At 43.8% G+C, this 25,038-nt stretch overlaps 1 protein-coding gene across 3 annotated transcripts in view; it reads right to left on the bottom strand.

Annotated features, from left to right (window-relative positions):
- Positions 1-264: 264 nt before the first annotated feature.
- Positions 265-25,038, bottom strand: part of CHEK2 (checkpoint kinase 2) — a 230,996-nt gene continuing 206,222 nt past the window's right edge. For all 3 annotated transcript variants that reach the window (XM_069214672.1, XM_069214673.1, XM_069214674.1), the window contains one exon: positions 265-484. In XM_069214672.1, coding sequence (XP_069070773.1) covers positions 407-484 — 78 coding nt within the window. In that variant the 3' untranslated portion in view covers positions 265-406. The remainder of the gene's footprint in view (positions 485-25,038) is intronic.

Here is a 25,038-nt window from a genome sequence, read left to right as displayed (position 1 = left end):
GCAATGAAAACCAGTCAAAGCTATGATTAATGTATTTTCCTGATTTCCTCTTGTATAAACAAAGTTTGTCTTATTATGTTTCAATTGTTTGTCCTTGTTTTTGATTGTCCACGTAAAATGTATTGTTTTAACATAAATAACTGCATTTATTTGCAGCTGTACTAATCAATATACTCAGATACCGATAAAATAACAGAAATTAATAATCACTAAAACTGAAGAATTAGTGAAGTCAGTTTCATGTCGAGTAATATAAGACGGACACACAGTAGAAGTTCTTTATTTAAGAGAGAGCATAGCCTGACTAAAAATAGTCTCTTAAAACACTCTTCTTGGATCCCAGTGGATTAGACATTGACAAAATATATCTACACCAAGCATTTCAAGACATCTCAGTTTATTAACATCAGCTTGACAGATCTGCACGTTTGGAAGTGCTAGCTTCATCTCTGCTGTCATGTGGCCGCTTTCTACTCGTTGGTGGCTGAAAAGGAGAAATTAAAAGAGCATGCAACAACTTAATGTTCTTTCATAGTTATAGTTAACACCATTTCAGCACTTCTTTTCGATTGCATGCTATTAGGCATGCACCAGAAATTAATAAACTTGGAATTTACCTTAACCATATGGCTGTTCAATTGTCAAAGGCTAACTTATTTAATTGCAAACCGTACCAATCTTCACCCTCCCTCATTGTTCTAACAGATATGCATAAATATGGTGCCAAAGGCCTGGACACACATTCCAGGCTACTTGAAATGATACAGGGGAATAAAGAGCAAGTTACTTACCACAGGTTACTTATTTTCTAGTAGATCCCCGACTTTATAAGATGCCACTCTGCATGCGGGTGTTAGTTCAATTAACAATTCCATGCCAATAAGAGGCAAGAAGTGAAAGCAGGAATCAGCAAGACTCAAGCAAGAGCTCTGTACTGACAATCCATTGTCTGTATTAACACTTCCATTAAAACCACTAATCCCAATCCTGAGAATAGACAGTAGGGCAGTCAGTGACGAATTTGCAGGAAGATAAGAGAATCCACCAGAGAAAGCATTGTTGAAGGTCAAGTAACTTGTTCTTCTGGGGGATAATGAATTCTGGAAAAGTCTTTTCAATTAATCTCCTGGTGAAGTCAGCTCATAATGCCAGATCAGGAGAGGAGCCAGAATGAAGGCATGGTTAGAAGACAAAAAATTAAATGACCTGGAAAAATCACCATTAGTCCGTACAATGAAAAAAAAAAAAAGCACTTCACAATATAGACATAAGCTTATGTTGCAGCTTGGCAAATGTCATCCACTCAAATGTCCTTGACTAACGTTACGGAAATCACTTTAGCTATAGGTGGATCTTTCCACGATAAGGCACAACAGATCTTAAAGATAAACCCGGTGAAAGATCATATGCTTGTGTACACCTTTCCCCTCCAACCACCCTTAGTACAAATTGCTCTCCTTAGTACTGCTCAGATATAGGCTAGGAACTCCTGTGGGTGTAACTGATTGTCTCCTTGGGTACATAAAAGTAATGATGTAGCAGAAAAGTTATTGCTACTTTGATGTCACAGTAAACCTTTATGTGTGACAATCTTTGCACTTTGTTATTTGAAACTCTAACATGATAATTGTGAAGTGGTGCGCCAAAAGCCAATGTTAATGTGCATTCACTGTAGAATACTAATTTTGAGTGTTGCGGTATAACCTTAAAACTTTATGTAAAACCAATTGATTTAATTCCATCTGTTTCTTTAGGATGTTAATAGTTTTCACTAAAACGACAATGAATTTCTGAAAAGTAATATATTACATGTTACAAGCAAATGTCATAAATGCAGCTCTGCAATGTAGCTAATGAATTGTATTAACAGAATTATTTTGTTTTAAAATTACTGTAACATGCACACTGACAAGGATTACTAATGATGAATTTATAATTCTGAATGTCATATGTGCATTGCTTCATATAAATGAATGGGCTATTTTAATTCACTTTACTTATCTTAAGTGAGGCCTGCAAGGCCCGGTTTTCTGACTGCTGAAAAATGTTTAGTCATTCTTGCTAATGAAACTTTCCTTTTTAGACTTTGTTCCCATGAAATGTTAGCTCAGAAATAGATGTCCTTTTGTTTCATGCATACTGAGCCTGAGAAAGTAACCTAGAGGCCAGTACATCAAGGAACTGTGGAAATGGACGAAATACATTTGTTTCAATCATGTCAGTAATGGGAATCTTTCCCTATGTTGCAGTTCCATGTCAAGTGATAAACTTTGATTGGACAGTTACACCTTCCGATTCATGTGGAGTGAGGAATGATCTATTCATCTTGGACTTTGGACTTTAATATACCGTTTCACAGTGGGACTTCTCAATCTATTTCGTTGCATTCTTCTTTCTGGATCCACTTGGACTCAGAGGTACAGATCTCTCTACCCTTCCCCTTAATTTTTCAATGTTTTTTTTTTTTTTTTTAATATTTTTATTGAGTTTTGCATGATACAAACTTCAGCATTTATCCCGGTCAGCAAAACTCCAAGTGTTTCTCACATTATGTATCAATATCGGGGGCCACATCTTCGGCCCATCCCGCCGGGCTTCCATTCGACATAGCCCGCATATTCAGTCCAGGAGGTTTGTCGTATCAAACATCAGAGTCAATATACCAACGAAAGAGGGGTGAAGCAACAAAAAAAGACAGGTAGGGCGCACAAACCAGACTACACCAGCTGACCTCATCCATACGCAATCTTTAACCCAGTCAGGGGGGGCTAGGGAAGCATCAAGCGCGGGCAAACTCATATCATTCAGCCTGCTCATTTCCAGACGTCAGGTACTCACTCAGCGGAGCCCAGATATCCCTCGGCCGGGAACCTTCAGGCATACGCTCCCAAAAGACCGTCAACTGATCGTGACAAAAGGCAGCATCCCGCAGCCATTCGGATCTATGCGGCGCCCGCCCCCTGCCCCAGCACATGGCAACTCTATGCTTGGCCAGTAGCAAAAGTAAGCCCACCAGCCGCCTATGCGGTCCCTTAATCTCATCTACACACCCAAGCAGCGCAACCCTAGGGGAGATGGGTATCTCAGAGCCAGTTACCACAGCAATCGTATGCAAAACCTCCACCCAAAAAGCGTGAACTTCCGCACACTCCCACGCCAGGTGCAGAAAGCCCGCATCCGGCGCTTGACAGCGCTCACAGCACGCATCCGTGCGCAAACCCATGGAGCGGAGCCCACTGGGTGTATAATATAAACGATGCAAAAACTTAAAGTGCAGCAGCCGTAACTTATAATTCGGGGACAGCACTCTCATGTGGGCACAACAACCTCGCCACATTGCCTCTGTGATAGGTTCCCCCACGTCTCTCTCCCACATGACCATAGAGGACTCCCCAGAGCCGCCTCTCTGCTCCTGTATGCAGTTATACAGTTGGGTAACTAGCTTACTCGGAGACCGCGCGCAGCACAGCACCTCCAGAGCACGGAACTCCGTGGGCGCCTCCGGCGCGCCTAGAAATCGAGCCCGCAGCAAAGCACTAACCCTGAGAGCATACATTTGCTGCAACGCCGTCCCGCCATTGGCATCTAGCACCTCCGAAAGGCTAATCAGGCGACCATCCACAAACCAGTCCCCCAGCCCCGTCAAGCCCGCATCTCGAAGAAAACCACGCACTCTGCCATCTCAGAACATCTGAGCATCAGCGACCGCCATAACGGGCAACGAGGGAGCAAACGGCGCATTAACCCCAGAATGCTGCATCAGCATCCCCCACGCTCTTACTGTACATGCCACCGTATCAACTCCCTTAAGCCGAGACCAAGCCCCGGCCCCCAAGCACAAACAGCAATCCATCCGGCCACACCGCATCGCTCTTGGGCGCCAGATGCGGCAAGTATCGAATCGGATGCAACCAATAGTATGCAAAGTGCGCTTGTGCACAGTTATAGTATAAGTCCAGATCCGGAGCAGCAAGCCCACCTAACTCGAACGGTAGCGTCAGCCTCTCCCAGGAGATGCGGGACCAGCGACCCGCCCATACCAAGCGAATCAGCGCAGAGTGCAGGCGTCGCAGGAAACCCTGCATGAGTGGAAGTGGGAGGTTAACGAAGAGATACAGGAATTTAGGAAGAACCACCATCTTTGTAATAGCGATACGCCCAATTAGCTATAATGGTAGGGCGCACCAAGTCTCAACCTTCTCCTCAAGCCACGACATTGCAGCACCGTAATTAGCCAGCCAAAGTGTATCAACATCACAGCTCAGCTGAACTCCCAGATAGCGCACCGGGCCCTCCGCCCAAGCCATGGGGTACCGCGAATCGAACTTCGCCACACTCGAAGTCAAAGGCAAGACCACCGACTTCGACCAGTTGATCGTGATACCAGAAAAGGTGCCAAAGCGCACAATTTCGTCCAATAAGATGCCCAAGTTTCGATCGGGATTCCGCACGTATAGCGCAATGTCATCAGCATACATAGATACCAAGATAGGTCTCTGTCGGAACTGCAAACCCCTATCATTATACTTCTGTTGCAGCCCCGCCGCCAGAGGTTCCATCGCCGCCGCAAAACGTAGCGGGGACAGCGGGTATCCCTGACGCGTACTGTGGGCAACAGGGAATGGGGCCGACACGCACCCGTTGAGACGTAACCGAGCAGTGGGCAGGCTGTACAATAATCTAATCAACTGCATAAACCGCGCGCTGAGACCTACCCGGGACAGTAGTGCAAACATATACTCCCATGCCAGAGAGTCAAAAGCTTTGGCAGCATCGAGAAATACCACCACCGCCCTGTCCTCCGTCCCAAACGAGCCCGCCACTGCAAAAAAATGTGCGCAAGTTGTGACACGTGGACCTCCCTGGGACAAATCCCGACTGATCCGGGAGCACCAACTTGGGGAGGAGTAGCTGCAAACACGCCGCAATCATTTTTGCCAGAATTTTGTTATCAATGTTGATCATAGAGAGTGGGCGATACGAGACGCATCGAGTCAGATCCTTCCCAGGTTTAAGAATCGTTACTATCAAAGCCTCCCGGAGCTAAGCAGGAAGGGACCCTGTCTCCAAAGACTCCGCGTATACCTCTAGAAGGCATGGGACGAGAATATCCGCATATTCCTTATAAAACGCTGGAGTCAGGCCGTCAGCGCCAAGAGACTTATCGCCGGGCAGGCCGCGAATCGCCGCCGCCACCTCCTCCACAGAAAACGGTACATCCAGGTACGACCTGTGTGCCTCATCAAACCACACCAGTGCAATATCCGCAAAATACGTCTGCGCAGCGGCCACATCCAGGCCCTCCGGGGCAGCATACAGCTGCGCAAGATACTCTGCAAAAACTTGCATTACACCATTCGTTCCAGTCACCTTCTCTCCCCCAGTGCCAACAACCTCAGTGACATAGTTAGTGGCCCAGGGCCTGCGCAGCATATCAGCGAGCGTGCGCCCAGCTCTCTCTCCCTCCCTCCCTCCCTCCCTCTCCATAACGGCGAGCCCGCGCATGCCTCCCCGTAAAACAAATTTCTCTTAGGGAGGCCTCCTCATATAAGGACACCTCTCGTCGGATCTCCGCCAGTACCTCGCCAGACCAACTCAGTCAGACGCCGCTCCAACTCCACAAGCCTCCTCTCTATGTCGGCCATCTTCCGCCTCAAGGCCTTCAATGTTCCATGTTGTTTCGAGAGACATATTCCCCTAATGACTACTTTAAAAGCCTCCCATAATGTACCGGCCGACCTCACAGAGCCCCGATTCTCAGCAAAAAACAACACAATAGCCTTGCGCACCTCTGCCCGAAATGCCGCATCACGAAGTGCCCCGCAGGGCAACCGCCACATAAATGACAGGTTCAACTCGCTGGTTATCTCCAGCACCAATGTAACCGGCGAGTGGTCCGGTAAAGTGCGCGGGAGATGATCTACCGATCTCGCCCAGGCCTCCACGTCTCTTGTGCCCAGCCAGCGATCAATACGGGACCAACTACCGTGAACATAATTCACACACGTACCCTCTCTCGCATCTCCATGCTTCTGCCTCCACAGATCTACTAACACACCACTCTGCATCACTGCCGCCAGCGACTTCGCTGCCGCAACGTGCTGCACTCTGGCCACACTCTTGCGATCCATCCTAGAATCCAGAATCACGTTAAAATTGCCGCCCCAAATCACTGCACCAGCACCCAACGATTCCACCAAGCGCCACAGCTCCAGGAAAAACTCTGGGTCATCTACATTCGGCCCGTAGACCGCAACAATCCGGCAGGCTCTATCTGACAGCGTACCACTCAGTAGGACATATCTGCCATTTGGGTCGACAATGACATCCCGAGTACGCCACTGCAGACCCTTACGTAACAAGATTGCCACTCCACGAGCGTAACTAGAGTACGTCGAGTAGTGGGTCTCGCCAACCCACCCAGCTCTCAGTCTGCCCAGCACAGACGCAGCCAAATGGGTCTCCTGCAGCATACAGATATCAATTTCATGCCGTTTAACATACGCTGCCACCAACCTCGCCTTCCGCCTGTCATTGAGCCCACGCACATTCCACATCAAGCACCGAACCACAGTCACACCATCCACCCGATCTCTCCCCCACATGCATACGTCGCTTCGCCAGAGAACTCATCCCCACCTGCCAAAGACTTTAATTTTTCAATGCTTTGCTGAGACTTAGACATTTTCCCCTGACCCAAAGAGAAGAAGCCTCTTGGCAGAACTCCTGAAGCCTTCCTTTTTTATTCACCTTTTGCCCCAAATGTTATTTTCCTAAACTCTTTTGTCCTTTTTCTTTTTGTTCTCATAGGTTTTAGCCCAGCATGTGTTAATGTGTGACTTGCTAATCTGTAGGGATTTCCCTTGCCCAGGCTAGCTAAACTTAGATTACTTGTAGACTGCCTTAATGCTTAAGTAAACTGAACCACGCTGGTTTTCTACGCATCAGATCATTCTTTTGATGTTTTGTATTGCCATTGTTAAGTGTTTAGTGTTTTTTTCTATAGGTTCAGTCACTTGGATCTTTTCCGTTGCCTTGGTCAACTCATGGTGATTCTGTATCTTTATAATTTTGCTTTGAGAATCATTTACATAAATCTCTGCCTGAATCCGTAAAAAAACATCTGACTTAATTTGAGACAGTAGTTTTCGGTGTATGGCCAAACGGGTCATACTGTTAATTTAATTTTATCTCATTTAAAGCATAACCGAAATTCTTTTATCAGTGATAAGGGGGAAATAAAACTAATAAAGAACCAAACTATGTAGCAAGAAATGATAATATTGGGTAGAAAAAAAGGTGCGAAAAAGTCATCATGTATGAAGTGCTAACTAAAAAAAGCCTGGAGTTTGCCAACCACCTGCACCAACATGATTGCAACGAAAAGCAACTTTAAAGTTAGCAACTTCAGAGATGCAGATACATTAAGCTTAAACTATGGCAACATTAAAGACATCAACAATTGATTCCTATCCCACTGCAGGACCATGAAGCTGGTACACGGAACATTTAAAATAATGAATCACTAAAGATGAGCTGAACAGAGAAGGATGGTCAGGAAAGTGGCAACAAAATAGCCGGCTAATCTTTAACTATGACTACAACAAAACGTTCCTGAGACAGAGAACAATTTACCGTCAGAAAGCCTGGTCTGAAGTGGTTCCATATATATATATCAAAGAGTGGGAAGTCATAAAGCTTGTCCAGCGACCAGCATACACAGAATCTCAGCTTCTAAGGCACAGGAACTCAAATTTACCTGTTGAATCTACTATACAGTAACCAGAGACTGCAACAATTGGCATGAAAAACCTGTACAATCTGCTGAGAAACGAGGCTCTTCTTGCACAGTAATGCAATCGGAGTGCAGGCACAAAGTGCAATAGATCTGATAAGCATCAGACTAAGCCAGACCACTTCAGTATGGTGTAAATCACTTGCAAAAGTTTTGTTTTCACATTTTTAAAGGACCTGCAAAATCACTGGAACAGGGGAATATATTAAGCAGCCTGTAATATCAAATTAATCAGAATGCTTCCCCCTGCATGAAGAAAAGGGAACCTAAAAGGCACTTAGCTTTTTTGGAGGAAGTGAAGAATTCAAGGCTCTACCAAAGCAGAAATATCCTATCAACCATTTTGGAATAGAGGTCTTATTTGAAGCCCACCATGAAGAGGTCAACATGGCATTTGCCAACATATTGAGCAAGACTGCATAGAGATGAGGCACCAAAAGAAATTTAAGCCAAAGGTGTACAGCTTCCAGCAACACAGAGGCCTGGACTCCAAACCAGTTTGCTTGTTCATATAATGCATTGTGGTGGTTGGTGTCAGTAAGCGCTCAGCCCATTAGTCCACAAGTCAGAGGCCGACGAAAGGCCTTCACGGTCAGGTGAATTACCTGCAACTCCAAAAAATGATGTGCAACTTCTGCTTTTCAGAGGGCCACGGTCCTCTGAACTTCTTGCCATTCAGATGTCCTTTCCAACCAAAGGGAAATGCATCTGTGATCACAGTTAACTGAATGAGCAATGGATATAATGGTCAGCCACATGTCAGATTGAGAGTGAAGTGGCAAAAGATGAACAGTCTGCATTACAGCTTGGCAGCCACTCTATCAAGAAGACTCCTGGTGCCAAGGTCGTCGGTCTGAGACGCCACAGGAGGGTCCTTATCCTCCCCTTCACATAAGCAACTGTAAGAATGCAGCAGGCCGGCAGACTGAAGATTCTGAGGACCATCAGAACTGGGAGAGTCACCCCAAGCTGAAACAGCATGATTACAACCTGAACATCATGGGTCCTCCAGTCTAGAGGAAATACTCTCACAATATTCAACTCAATGAACAGGAAATGCTTGGGGGATAGCAAGTGAGACTCAGTACAGTTGACTGAAACCTAAAATGGCATAAGAGATTGGTGGTCTGAGCTAGGTGAGCAGAAGAGGAGCATGGAGGTGACCTGTATTTTATGAGTCAGTCGCTGACGACAAATGAGAAGACATGCATTGTGTACTTTTAGAGATACTTGGTAACCAGCATCAGGACCCTGATAAATACCAAAGGTGCTAGCATCAAGTCGAAGGTACAAATTCATAATGGTAGTGTTATGAACCCAAAACAAACCTCAAGAACTGCCTGAGGGATTTTAGGATCAGGGTGTGAAAATAAGTGTCCTATAAGTCTGGAGACACCAAACAATCGTTGGCTCAGAAACCGAATCACACACAACAGGGGAATACATATTAAATCTCTTTTGCTTCATGACCAACTTAAGTAGTTTGCTATTGCTGGTGGTGGCTTCCTCTGGAAATGCTCCTTCAAGGATACTGGCAAAAGAAAAATAATGCAGGGGATGGGCAGGCTGAGGAGGTGGACTATGCTTACAGGGTTCAGCCCTGGAATAGCCGCTAATATTTTGGTGATGGTGAAATAGGTGAGCAGGCAAGGCCAGGCAAAAATCACTGAGCCATGGCACAGCCTTATCATCAACCCTTCCGTCAAAGGGTATGCACATGAACCTAGCTTAGGCCTTGCCAGAGAGTCCAGTAGGTTTGTCCCTAGATCATCACACCTGTACACGTAGGGTAGGAGATTGTTTATATTGTATCCAAGCCAAACGTTAAAATCAGGTTTGCAGCTTCTGGACCCTTAACATTAGGGAAAAGGGAACATTTACGTGATCAAAAACGCTGGTGGGTGGTGACCATCACCTACAACGTATGCAAACATTTGACACTTCTACTTAGAGAGATACTACCAAGGGAAAAGACTGTGCAGCTGATAGTGTCCAAGTGCTTGAACTCAGGATCTAGATGAGTAGTGGAAAAGGAGTTTTGCTAGTGTTGTTGGGCTATCGGGCTATCGGGCTATCAGGCTTTCTGGCACAGGATGTGGTGATAAGAACTTTGGGTCTGAAGAAGAAGACTTGTGGCTCTAGTGATCTATTTGCTGATGCCAAAGGGGAAAATGGCTTCACCCGAGTCTAATGTGGTCTTGTTAAATTGCAAAAGGGCTTCTGATGCAAGAAACTAAGCTTGTAAAATTCAATCAATAATTTAGACAATCTCGGACACTTATGAAAGCAGCCTTATGTCCTCAATGTCCTTCTTAATAACCAAGGCAAAGAAATGTTGGGGGGGGTGAGATTGCCCATTTCTTGTCAAAGGAGGTGGTGAACTAATTCACATTCTGGAGATCAGTATCAGTTTAATGAGGCAGGTAACAAGTTGTTGACCTTTTATAGATCATCTTCAGTGCTATAACATTTCATCACATGCATTTCAAGGTTTGGGAATCTGAGATATATAACATCTCAATCAATACAAATATTTGCATCCTGGGAAGCTGATCAGTAAGAGGTTCATGCTCAAAGAAAGCCTGTGCTCCATCATAGGCAGGCATCAAGGTGACATCAAACAAGCCAGCTCTGGGAGGAGCACCACTGGCACTGTAAGTGGCATCTGTGCAAGATCTTTGATCAGAGATCTGGGATCAAAACAGAATCTGCCTATGGTCGGAATAAGCAGTGCTAAGACTGGGGCACTGAGCGACCATGAGACTCTGAAGAGAGTTGATAGGAGGTGGAGCCACAGTCGCCAGTGAAGCAGAATCAGAGGCTCAGAAAAATACCTTGAAAGTCTGAGAAGTACCAGGAGAAGGAGAAGTTACTCACCAGTAATCCTAGTTCTCTTCCAGGGAAATCCTCAAACTTATAAGCACTGAATAGTCCTACCCACATGCGGGGATGCTGTAGCACTTTATATATATGTTTTCAACCTAAAGGCAGCTAAAAATGGCCAGATTCCATTGAATTTTGATCTTAAAACAAAACAAAGCCAATCGCATAGACATATTTCACTATAAAAATGTATCATAGAAAATCTTTCAAAAACCTTTTTAAAAGAAAAGGGATAAGAGACATTGTTAACCAATAAGCTACAATGCAAAGCGCAGAATAGAAAACTAGCTCTGTTCCATTAAGAACTTAACATTACCCCCTTTTTCCCACCGTGCCATACAAGTGACAGTTGGGGTAGGTCATGTTTATGGCAATTAGGAATCCTGGGCGAAGAAACTGTTGAGAGCTGTAATAGTTCCTGTCCAGGAAGGTGGGAGGGCTGCTTATTACTTTGATGAGTATTCTCCTGGAGGAGAACTAGGATTACAGGCTAGTAACTTTTCGTTCTCTTCCAGGGGATCCTCCTCATAATCATAAGCAATGAATAGAATAGCAAGCCCATCCTACAAAAAGACAGACATGAAATAAAAACAGCCCCGAAAAGGTTCCTTAAAGAAGCCTGCTCTACTTGAGTATCTGCTCTGGAGCCTGAATCTAGACAGTAGTGTCTAGTAAATGTGTCAACAGATCTCCAGGCAGCTGCCTTATAAATCTCTGAAATAGGAGCATTGCAAAGAGCTATGGTAGCAGCCTTTCCCCATTCAGAATGTGCTTTTGGCCTAAAAGGAAGGGGTTTCTTTGCCATCGGGTATGAGGGAATAATACATGATACAATCCATCTAGCAATAGATTGTTTAGAAGAAGGCAGGACTGTACGTGTTGGATCATAGTTTATGAAAAATGGTCTGACTGTCTGTATCCTTGGTTTTGTCTAGATAAAATGTAGGATTCTTTTAACACCAAGAGAATGCAAGTTCTTCCCTGCTGGCATTGAAGGATTAGGGTAAAAAGTGGGTAAGGAAATAGTTTGGTTTATGTGGAAGGCCGAACCACCTTAGGCAGATAACTGGGGGTGTGTCCTCATAACCACTCTATTACTGTGGAATACTGTGTATTGTTCAGAGGAGCATAAAGCCTGAATCTCACTAACTCTAAGTGCAGTGGTAATGTGGTAACAGCAACTAGAAAAACTACTGTCCATATTTGATGCTGTAAAGTGCCTTTGTGTATCGGTTCAAAAGGAGGCCCCATTAATTTGGAAAGAACGATGTTAAGTTCCCAAGGAGGAGTAATGGACTTAACTGGTGACACAACATTTTAAAGCCTTCTAGAAAATCTTTAATAATAGGTATTTTAGAAAAGGAGGTTTGTGATGGAGACTTCCTATAGACAGTTATGCTCTTTCAGCCACCTTCGCTACAGTATCCCACTGCACCCTATGCGCTAGACTCCACGCAGCAGGCATACGCGGCAAGGCCCTTCGATGGATACCTGACAGGCAGAACACAGAAAGTCAGACTCCCGCCACACCTCTCATAACCTACAGACATCGGCTGTGGAGTACCCCAAGGATCATCGTTAAGCCCCAGTCTGATCAACATCTACATGATCCCATTCACCCATATCGTCAGGAACTACAGTATGAACATAGTCATCTACGCAGGTGTCACCCAGCTGATCATCTCCCTGATCAAGAACTCCTCAACAGCCAAGAAGAATTTCAGGGATGGGATGAAAGCAGTCGCCACCTGGATGAGGGAGAGCTGCCTTAAGCTGAACTCCGACAAAACCGAGATCCTCATCATGGGACTTTCCTCCTCAGTCTGGGATGACTCTTGGCGGCCCTCAATACTCAGCAGACCCCCCACAGACCACGCACATAAGCTCGGCGTCATCCCTGACTCAACGTTCACCAAGGCCAGACAGGTCAACTCCATCGCCTCCACCTGCTTCCACACCATCCGACTCTTATGAAGGATCTTCAGATGGATACTAACAGACTGCCAAAAAACCGTGACACACGCACTAATCACAAGCAGACTTGACTTTGCTAATGCCCTTTCTGCCGGAACCGCCAAGAACAACCCGAGCAAGCTGCAACAAATTCAGAACGCCGCCGCTAGACTCGTCCTTAACATTACCCATTGAGAGCACATCACAGAACACCTGAAAAACCTCCACTGGATCACTGTCGAGAAGAGGATCAATTTCAAACCCCTGGTGCAGGAGCACGCCTACAGAGCCCTCCACAACAGCAGACCCAGCTACCTCAACCACTGCATCACCTGATACTGCACCTCAGACCTTTCCGTTTGTCTCAGCAGTCACTCGCTAACGTTCCCAGCGCAAAGAAGTCCTCGGCTGGAGGAAGATCTTTCACATACCTGGCAGCAAAAGGGTGGAACACCTTAACCCTTCTTCTCAGACAGTCGCCATTGCTGCCTCACTTTAGGAAGGCCCTCCAGACCTGTCTCTTCAACTGATCTCTGAGGACACATCCCATAGCGCCTTGAAACCCTATGGGTAAGTAGTGCACTTTAAAACATATGATTGGTTGATTGATCCTATCTTCCCAACAGTGCGAAAGCACTGGCAACCTTCATAGTTGATACTGATATTCCACACCTACTTTTTCCAAGTGCATCTATTTGCTTACTTTCTTTATCCGGTGATATGGAAGATAAAGGAGCAACAGTATGACAGAATCTGGAGGAGGATCTACTGTAAGGAAGCTCAAGTCCTGGTCTGGTGGCTTATTTATTTTGAGAAGTCAAGATGGATCAAACTTCATTGATGCAGGTGTTTTCACAGGTTCTAACAAGCCGGGAACCAGAGCAAGGGAAGGCTGTGCTGTCATTCTTTGATGTAAAGTCTCAACTATTTCAGAGCAGGACGTTGTAGGGTATATCCATATTCAATTTTGTTTCTCCTCATCTAAAGACCTTGATAAAAGTAGGAAGATCATCAAATGGAGAAACTCTCGCTGGAAGTATATTTGTCAGAGACGGTGAATAACCTCTGACTGATGAGCTGGAGGCAGTTGACAAAGATGGGTGGATCTCCTTCTTCAGTGCTGAGACCTGGATCTACTTGATCTCCTAGAGTGCCTAGATGCAGATTTGGTCCTTCAAGACGTTCTAGATCTGTCTCTGGACTGATTAAGTTGTGGAGATTTAAATCTTTAAATCTTTGGGGAGACCTATGAGGGTTAGTTGGAAAATGAGGACTACTTAGAGGCTCTGTAGAAGTCTTAGAGGGCGCAGATGGTGTAGCTGGCAAAATTTGATGTGACTGGTGATCTCCTGAGAGATGGAGTACTTAAAATCTGAATTTCATGAGTTACCCTCGAAGGTGAGTAAGTCCAAGAATATTCAGAGTTAGACATATGTGGCACAGATCTAGGAAATAAACTCTGAAGCCAACATGGATAAAAATGCAATGTTGAAGTCTGGGTCTTGATGGAGAACGAGGCCTAAAATGAGTATCACGTGGTGAATTTGCTGGTAAAGACTGTCTGTTGTATCGACGCTGATTGGAGTTCCCTCAAAGTCAAAGGTGCCTTTAGTGGTGGTGGTTGATGTTGATACATGATTCAACGTCGATCAGCTATGGACAACAGATGTAGACTTTGATGCCAAAATATGTGAATAGCCCTGGTGATGTGACTTTGGCAAAGAATGTTGAGGGTGCTTCGACATACAGTGGTGACTCTATGGCAGTTTGAACTACATACCTATAGACAAAAAGCATACCCGTAGTTGTTCTGTCCTCGGCATCAAACTTCAACATTGATCTGGAGCATCTTCTCTTTCTTCAATGTTTTTTCTCTTTCAATCTCCCTCTGTGAGAGTCCTTGGAATCAAGAGAGGGCACTTTGAAAGAAGGCTGAGCTTCCTCAAAGACTCTTGAAGAGACAGTTGTACCCTGTGTTTGATCTTGCAGACCATGCAGCCTGATCTTCTCTCGGTCCACCTCGAAAAAGTCTGACAGTGGCTCCATGTCTCAGCATGGTGGGTTTCTGGAAGGCAAACAATGCAAACAGAATGGGGGTCTGTTTGAACCTTCTTTGTCCCACAAGAAGGACACTTCACAAAATGTGAAGACATTTTTTGACAAGAAATTTAACTATTTTCTGTGAGAAACCGGTCTATATGCACTCTTGGCGTTGAGAAACATCAAAAGACTGTTGAAAGTTAAGATTTTAGAAAGATTTTCCAATATTTTTAGCCACAAAAGGCACAGCCCATTGCCCTAGAATCCTGTTTCCAGGAGCTGGAAAAATGAACGAACCTGTCAACTGTGAGGCATGACAGGATACAAGGGGTACTTTGAGGTTCTTAAAAAGCAAAGTGCCAGTTTTCTATTCTATGCTTTGCATTGCAGCCTATTGGAGAACAATGCCTCATATTCCCTTTTTTTTCCTTTTAAAAAGGTTTGTGAAAAACTTTCTGTGGTCACCTATTTTATAGTGACACAGGTCTATGCAAATAGCTTCTTTTTAAAATGAAAATTCAATGAAATCTGGCCATTTTTAGTCTTCTTTATGGTGTAAAAATGTATAACGTTCTATGGTAGTCTTGTTATAAATATTGCTAAAGGACATGTAGAAAATGCACATGAACATATAATGCAGCAACTGACATTGGCAGGAAGCGCTACGCAGGGGTAAGAAATAAAACATCACTGCAGGCCCAAATCCAACGCTGACCGGGATAAAGTGAAGGGTTCACTTGAAGACATGCTGAAATATATAACCTGAAAGAATTGCAGTTAAAAGCTAACTCGTGTTTAGCAAACATTAAGGTATTTATGACTCAAAGCACACAGGCTCACTGGCATGTACTTTGTGTTTTCCAGTTAGATAATGTGTGTAGGAAATATTATTAGGTCAGACTACATGGAGGTCTTAGGGTTACAATGATAAGACATACATGGCATTAAAATTGTATTTACTGTTGAAATGTTTGTATTCACAAGTGAAGAATGGTTAGTTTGTCCAGCATTGTCAAAACCACAAGTGAAGAATATGTAGAAGATTAGTTTGGAGTTAAGGGGGTATGGGGTCACAGGTGTTTAAATGTTTTTGTTGTTTCAATCTATGACTGGCAAGTCAATCATTATTTACGGTCTTGTAATAAAGCATTGTGGGATTTTGTATATAAGAGGCTGTTTGTACCAAAGCAACTGGAGACCGGCTGCCTGACTGAGTGAGGAGGGTTGATCTCTTTGTCGTGACAGTAAAGGGCTGGCTTTTCATTGCCAAAGAAGAGTTTGCCTTTTCTTCCAGTTCTTGAGTTTTTATTTACCCTGCAACTATATATATATATATATATATATATATATATATATATATATACACACACACACACACACACACACACACACACACATATATACATTTATATTTTACATAACGGCTGTCGCCACTAGGCATAGTTAAGACTTAGTTTCTATACAAAAAGCGTTTTTTTTTTTTTTTTTACTTGTCTAAATCTTTGGAACTGCCTGACGATTCTCTTCATGAAACTTTCTAAAAATCATTTGCCAGTCACATCAGCTGCTGAGTCTCCCCCCAAAAAGGTAAAAAAATAAAGAAAAGGGGCCAGGGTACGAACACCCTGACCCCTTAGGTCTGGTGGTGGGGTCCCAAAGGGTCAAACAGGTACTGATGTCAAAAACTGAAGCTTTCATCTCTGTCCCCTGCACATGTGCAGGGGACAGAGATGAAATGCTTCAGCAAGCACGGAGCTGCTGTCAAAGCAGCTCTGTGCTTGCTAAAACAATGGCACTTCAAGGGAAGCCTTAGGCTTCCCCCGTGGTGCCAAGTAACCTGTAAGCGCAAATTTGTAAATTAAAAAACAAAATATGGAGGGCTCCCTCGCGGTACCAGAAATTAAAAAATAACAGCCAAAAGCTCAGCGTGAAGGTCTTATACCTTCACACTGAGCACTCCGGGTTCCAGTACAGCTGGACTCGCTTTCCTTTTTTAAATTACAAATTATTTAATTTTTTTTAAATGACAGATACATTTTTTATTTTAAATTGCACAGAAATATTTCATTCTAAGTAGATCATACATCAAAACCTAAAAAAAAAAAATCCATCTCCCTTTTTTTCTTTCTCTTCCAATCTTTCTTCCACTCACACACGCACTCAGACCCTTATGCACCCACTCACAGACCGACTCACGCACCCACTCAGTCCCTCATGCACACACACAGCCCCCAGTCAGACCCTCACACACCTACTTAGACCCACTCCGACAGTTACACACCCACTCACAGCCTCATGCACCGACACACAGTCCTGTGCACAAACCTATTAAACATTGACGTACACACTCTCACACCCAGACTGACACTCTCATAGCCACTCTTACCCCAGATACACCATCTCACACCTATTCTGACCACCAGAGAGGACGCAGCCAACTTCTGATGCGTGATAATATCAATGTAATATTTGCTGTAAAACATTTTTACAAAAAAACTGTGCATGGTGGGGGCGCGAGTTATAGTTACCTTAGGGCACGAGTTACACTCACTTGAGGTAACTAACTATAAACTGTGAATTTCTATGGTTTTGCACGTTAAAAATGCGAGCCTAACTATAACGTCACTGTAGCCTTTGTTTTTTTCAGCCCTCTGCCGCTTCCCGCCAAGCTGCCTGCTTACGGAGTGGCGCATAGCAACCTGTGCAGCAACCGGCCATATAAATCCAGAACAAACTCCAAAAAGAGTGTACGCACACTCGGGAATTTTGTAAAGAGTTTTTTTAATACAGATACTGATACAGACAAGAACAAGGAGCTGCGATGGGCACAAGCTTCACTTCCAGCTATGCAAACTTGTTCATGGGCTGGTAGGAGCAAATGGTGTCCAGAGCATCGGAATTCAAGCAGGAAATGGATAGAGTTGTCTTATGGTTACGCTTTATAGATGGCCTATTCCTAATCTGGCAGGGTAAAGTAACAGAGGTAAGAGAGTTTGTAGCAAAACTCATTTACCTTAAAATGGACTTCACAGCACACTACAGCAAGGACAGTATAGTGTTCTTAAATGTGAAACTGAGAGTAGTGGAAGAGAGAATAACTTCAAAGCTGCACCGCAAATCTACAGCTGGCAATAGTCTTCTCCATGCACACAGTCATCCTACTCAACTCAAATAGAGTATCCCATATGGAGAACTCAGAGCCAAGAGAAAGTGCGGTGATAGTAGCTTCTTTGAAACGGAGAAAATAGTAATGATACAACGGTTTCTGGAGAGGGGCTACCCTAAATGGGTCTTAGAAAAGGCTACCCAAAAAGTTGACACATGTACGAGAAAATACATTCTTTTTGCTAATACAAAGAAATGAGACGGAGCATGGGTGAGAATGAAGTGAGGATCATCGCATCATACAATGCAAGATCAGGTAAATATGTGTGGAATTTTCAACAAAAACTGGTATATCCTAGGGTGTGACCTGATACTGGGTAACACAATAGGGGATATACCTAGAATAACGTATGGTAAGACCAAATCCTTGAGACACCCACTTGTAAAAACGGATAGAAAATGGACAGGTAATATAAATGCCGGGAGAGTACCTCTCAAGGGTTTTTGTGTCTGTGGGAAATTCAAAGCATGTACAGACTCATTCAACTGCAAGGAAATTGTACTGCCAGATCACAATACCAAAATCATTTCTGGATTTATTAACTGCAATACTCCTTTTTTTGTATATGTTTTAGAGTGCTCATGTGGCTTGAGGTAGGTAGGAAGCACCATGCATACGGTAAGGAAAAGAATACTGGAGCGGGGAAAAGAAAACATATTATAGTTATCTATGGTCTCTGAGCTCTATATACTATAATATGCCTAATAAGAAATTGTGTGAAATAGTAAATTATGTGGAACACTGAAACCCCCTTGAGGACATAATCTTTTACAAGGGAAAGGATGGGACTCTCACCTGGGAAGCTGGGTTCAAGAGGTGGCCCCAGGTGCAGTACCCTACCATTTTCTTCTGCCACTTGGAGCACCAGGGTGATATCTTTTCTTGTAGAACTTTACGGATTTTGATATTGAACTAGAATGTTATATGTAAGTGATGGTGTAATATGGCCCTCCTGAGATTGTATCTTGTAGAAAAGCACTAGGCTCACACCCCGACACATTGTTAACATATGCCCATATGGGCTTTATTTGGGATCAACCCACAGAGGTACACATACGTAGGATAGAATTTCACAAAACCATGGCTTTCTCCAATTCTAGGGACACAAGTGGCATGCACTCAGCAGCATATTTTGATTGCAAGTAGGGCCCATTGTGCAGTATTTCTTTTATGGTTTGGTCATACGGGTCTACTTTTATGAAGATTAGGGGGTCCCACTTGGGATGTGATTCACTTTCACCATGCAAAACATTAGTAATTATATCTGACTTTTATTAGGGATATGCCTAGTCACGGTTACTGAAATCCCAGTGAGCTGGTGCCATGGACAGCTTATGTATTGGTACAAGCATAATGATTTAGCAGAAGAAATTTTGAGAAATCTTTTTGGGTGGGACTACTGGGGTACTGCAGACGCCAGGTTGGGAAATGCTGATGTAGGCCCTTCAGTGTGCATAACTGTGATTATATTTTAAACTGTGACTATTTAAACTGGAACATTTAAAATATCGCCCACACACTATTTGAAACTTTGCAGTCATTTGTCCCACTGTTACATTTGTATTTATAGCCCTTTATTCTTTTATGATGTTCCGCAATAACTACATCAGATTCATATCAGGAGGTTGCTAGTTACTGATATAGTGATTTCAGAGCGATTTGGTGCCACTCGATACCTGATGGACTGGCAAAAGCAAATAATAGTAAAAAAAATAGTATTAAGTCACGACTTTCATTGACCAAACAATTGTAAATAATAATTCAATCGAGGCATGAAGTTTGTTGACAAAGTACTTGTAATGCATTGCCAGCCATAGTATGTTTTGTATAATCAGTGGATCCACTGTGACAATTTTAAACTTATCAGGATGGCTATATTATTCAGTGCTCGTGACTGATGAAGATACCCATGAAACAGAAGCAGCAGTGAGGACGATATCAAGCACAGACTGCTGAAACATAGCAATCTGCAAGGTGGCAGCAGTGTGCTGCAATGTCAATGCAACAGTAGCTGTGACGTTAATGCAACACAGCTCTCCCATTAATCCCAGGCCCTACCAAGATGCACCTTTAGGTACTTCCCCTTCTTTTAATTCCTCCTTTGCAGCCTTTGCCTGCAGAGATGAGGGAGCTAACAGCAATGGAGGTGGTTGCATAGCTGCTAAAAGCAGCAATTGTGGACATGATGAGCGTGCTTGCAGTTGAAGTGTCTGAGGTTGTGGCATTGGGTAAGCCTGGTGCATTGGGGCTTGTGGTAGTAGTAAGGTCCGAATTACTAGAACAAGAGGAATCTCTGTAGTACTATTGTTGTCATGAAAATAATGGTGACAAGCCTTCAGTATCAGAGTGTACCTGGTGATCCTGAGAATCCTGCCCAGGATCCTACATGCTATATAACATTCAGTTGGATCAATCCATAAGTGGGACCATTTGGCCCTTCATCCTCCACTTCGGTTTTGAGGAGCTTTGCTAGTGGTGCAGTGGCATCTCACCTGGGAAGCACAACATGAAAGTAAGCTAATAAAAGTGCCTGGGTGTCCCGCAAATCGACTCTGGTAGCCTGAGGTTTTATTGAGGTTGGGTTGTTGCTGATACAGGAATCATCAGCTAGAATGGAGCCTTCCCAGCTGTTGACAAGAGGACAGCTAACAGGAGAAAATACCAGGAAACAAAGCTTTAAGTGGCAATAGTTCTACAGGCAATCTATCCGCTGATCATGCTAATGAAGACTTTAATGAAGTCTGTATTCACTGCTTCTATACTCACTGGCTGACATAAACAACAGTTTTGGCAGGATTTTAAGCGTCATCTCCATAGCTTTAAAGGAAGACTTGGCTGCCTTATCAGCCTTCTGCAAAATGCGGAAAAGGAAGGGAAGAAAAGAAATGAAAGAAAAGAAACAAAACAAAAGAAAAATATCGGAGAGAAGAGAATGAAAGAGAGAGATGGAGAGAAATATCCAAGAGGAGAGAATGAAAGAGCAAAAGAATGGGCTGATGGAAAGGGACTGATACACTGAGGAGCGGAAGGGCGTGGGGCTGCTTTAGGTTTCCAGTCTGGCGGTGATGAGGAGGTTATTTCTGAGGACGGAAGGTCATTTGTGAAAGAGGTTTCCTGAGACATAATAATTCGAGAAATGTCCAAATGTTTTGTGCCTTTTTGAAGAATGAAGGCTTACTATACCTTAAAAAAAACAAAAACAAAAAAAACCTTTTCCTGAGAAGGGGTATCCTTTGAGGGAGCTTTGTTAAGGTAATATAGAAAAGAGGTAGCTCTGTGCCTCAGTCAGCATTTTACAGTTCTTAGTCCGGTTCTTTGGATATATGCACCAATTGTCATCTTTATGAGGACCATGTGCAAACAGCTTCTTCTTGCTCACAGATTGCACATGGGTGGGGCAAAGCCTTCCTGAATGATTGTCATTCTGAGGTGATACCTGCCTCTAATCCAAATGCCCAAAAACACTGCTCACCACCGAGTGACTGCCAGAGACCTTTGAGAAGGTTCAATGGGAGGAAAAAAATATATAAATCGACATACAGTCCAATAGAGACAAACACCAGCCATTTCTGTGTGTTTTGGGGTTCTGAAAGGGTCAGGAGCAGATGTGTGAAATCAGTGTTAGACCGGACATCCTTGGCGCGGTATTCTTCCAAACATTTTGCCTTCACTCCACCTCTTTGCTGAATATGTTTTTGTTGCTTTTTGCTCTCTCCTTCAAACATGTTAAAACTGAACAACACCTAATTGGTACACTTATTTTATCCTAGTAAATGGTATTACATGTACCCAGAGTATGTTAATTAAATGCTGCTAGTAGGCAGCAGCACTAACTGAGCCACCCAATAAATTAACACTGCAAAACAAGTCTTGGGCGTGCCACTGCAGTTTCGACCTGACAACATAACTAATTTGCCAGGACTAAACCTGCCTTTTTAATATTTATAAGCCACCCTTAAGCTATGCTTTAAAGGCTCATAAGGCAGGGTGCATTCTATTTTAAAATGGGACATGTGCAGTTACATGTCATGGTTATGCAAAACTCCTAAAATTGTTTTTTTCACTGTTCTAAAGAATATATATATATCACATTGATGAACACTGGGTTACCTTATTACATTTAATGAGTGCTAACTTTAGACTGGGAGAAAATATAGATATGCTGTTTACACTCAAATGATTTATGGTTTAAAATCCTCTTTCATGCTAAAGGATTTTAGATAACAATTCTGCAAATGCAGAAAGTTAACATTTTCTTGTCCCAATCATCTGTGCCTTCTCTGCCAGTGTCCTGGGTTACACAACTGGTAACGTCCCTGCTGTTGAGATTTATGTATTGCTTCGAAGTAATGACAACCTGCTTACATTTCAAAGGGCTTTGCCTCCTACACACTCAAAGGAATTGTACACCAGGCCTGACTATCCTTTTGTCACCTCAGACAGTTTGGAGCTTTGATGGCGGAAGGGGGAGAATAGAGAAAGGAAGGAAGAAAGAGAGGAAGAGTGAGAGAGGAAGAGTGAGAGAGCGAGAAAGAATTGAATCACACCACACAAAGGCTGGCTTCTAGGTGTAAATAATGGACCTTCAGAAACACTAATTCAGAACACTCCTTGACCTGTGGAAGTTACAGAAGGGCTGGCCTCTTGTTGGAGGTCTGCCCTGCTACTTGAAGGTTGGAGGTCTGCCTTGCGGTCGGAGAAGGAAAACTGGACCTGCTTGCCTTCATCCCAGGATAATCAGAGTGAGTCCAAGGGTTAGTTGGCTGAACCCCTGTGTTATAGAGACACAAGCTTCAGAGGCCTCCCTGTAACTGCCCAGCTACAACTGGACCTGCCTAAGTCGGTCTCTGTTGGAGTGAGTTCCTGATCCCAAAAAGGTGCCTTCCCACGTCCCGGACCCTTGGCTGGTATCGGAATATACTCTTCCAAAAGAAAAGGTGAAAAAAATCCAGAAGCTTGGAATTCTTGCGACCGCAAAGAGGCCCATGCATGCCAAGTCTCTGCTGCCAATGACGACCACCAGCGCAAGGCTTCTGGTGACACCTACTCTTTGCGCCGACAGCTATGACCGGCAACATGAGACCAGCACTTTGTGCTGCAGCTACAGCCTGCGACGACTGCCAAAACGAAGCTACAGCAATGACTGTTCATGACACTTGACTGGCTCTTCGCCCTGCAGCGGTGGCCGTCCAAGAAACCAGACCTGCTGTTTACGCTACAGTGACAACTGGCCACGACCCTTAGCCTCCTCCACTGCGAATTGAACTTTTTGCACTGGACTTGGAAAGTAACTTTTCTGCGGGACCAACCTGGTCCCTGTATTCGACCAGCAGGCCACTGCAGAAGGCCTGGACATGACTTTTTACCCCTGCTCTAACGTGACCAGATGACCGCAGGTAACGCTTGGTGCTTTTAGGTACTATTTTCACTTAAAACTTTAAAACTGAGTATCTGTTTCTACTGATAGGATTTTTGTTGTATTATTTATAACATGTACTATATTTTCTTAATTGGTTTGAGATTTTTCTTGTGTTGTGTTTTCACTTTATTACTGTTTGGTTACTGCATAAATGCTTTACATATTGCTTTTAAATTAGGCCTGACTGCTTAGAGCCAAGCTACTAAAAGGGTTAAGCACAGGTTAATTTAGTGACTTTTGTGGTTCACCCCAACAAGGATTGTGGTTGTTGGCTGAAAGAGGCTTCTATCCCCTGGACCAATACCCCAATTTCTTACAATCGGCTTGAATTAAATTTCTGGTATGGTATTATGATGCAGCAACCATGCCTTTATTTGCTGTAAAATTCATTCAAGAATAGTTTAGAAAGCATTAAAATGTTTTTGCTTTTTTAATTTTGCTTTTAAGTTAGTGTTTCAAAGGTGAACAAATACCAGCTGTTAATTTTTTACTGTCGTGGCATTAAAATACCAGACAAGCCAGAAAAATACTAGTCAGATAGCAACCCTTGTCTCTGGGAACTCCCTTCACACATGACGTGCTGTCAAAATCTGGAATATTATGGTCTCTAGTGGGAGTAGAGTTCAGCTCACTCTCATCTCAACAGCAGAAGTTTGTGTGTCTGGGAGGTAACTGGGCTGCTGTGTAACCACTGTTTTGAACTGTGTTGGGCATGTGAACATTGTACACAGTAGAGCTCCCGTCAACGGCGGGAGTGATTCAAGCATGTTACCCTATTAAAGAGCAAGTACTGACAGTATTGTGAACTAAACATCTGTTACAAACAATCCTTCAAAATACTAGTCAATCAAACTTTATTACTGAACCTTCAGTCAATAGCAATTAACTTTGGGTCAGATATTTACTAATCAAAAGATATGACAAGATTCCATTGGTGGCTTGAGCTTGAGATGATGGAGACTTATAAACACGGTCTGCACACCTCACACACTGCTGAGAGAAATTCGGTACAATAAGCTGGAGCAAGCCACATTAACATACTTCTCAGGTAGCTACTGTCCGATTCCCAAGCTGTGTGTTTGTTCTAATTGAGCTATTTTACTGCCTGACATCCTGTATTCTTTTATGGCTTCATTCTATAAACATTTGCATGGCACACGCTGCCCCAGGCCCGGACCTCTGTGCTAGATTAAGGGTGAAAATAGGTAAAACACACAAAAATTATCTAAATGCTAAGCACAAACGAGGTATGCTACATGTGGCCTGCAGTGGGGAAAAGGGGAGGCAAGTGGCGGGGAGCAAAAGACAACAAAAGAAACAGAAAAAGTAAATAAAAAAATAAAATAAATAAAAACACAACTTACCTGGCTCTCCGCCGCCGCTGCGCTGCTCTTCTGACTCCACTGCAGGCATAGGCTCCCATCCTCCACTGCGGCCAATCATAAAACTGCTCTCATGCTCTGGCAGCATGAAAGCAGCGTTAGGATTGACCAGAGCACCCTGGCTTGGTGCTGCCGGTAGACTTGGAGCCTGTGCCTGCTCTCTCCAACCCAACACAGTGCACACCACTCCCCTCAGTCCTCATCACCCCATGACCCCGCCCCCTTAAAAAAAAACAACAACAATAATGAACAGTTTATCTTTAAGGTTTTGCAGCAGCTGCTGCAGCTGGGGGGGGGGGGGGATGATTGGCTACCCTCCCTTCTTTGTTACCCTACGGTGCTCGCAAACCTCTGGATCTGAGAATTACTGAGCAAGACAAAGAGACCTTCAAGAAGTGGA

The sequence above is a fragment of the Pleurodeles waltl genome, chromosome 11, assembly GCF_031143425.1.
Source record: "Pleurodeles waltl isolate 20211129_DDA chromosome 11, aPleWal1.hap1.20221129, whole genome shotgun sequence".
NCBI lineage: Eukaryota > Metazoa > Chordata > Amphibia > Caudata > Salamandridae > Pleurodeles > Pleurodeles waltl.
Note: the sequence above shows the minus strand (reverse complement) of the source record. Positions and strands in the feature narration are given on the sequence as shown.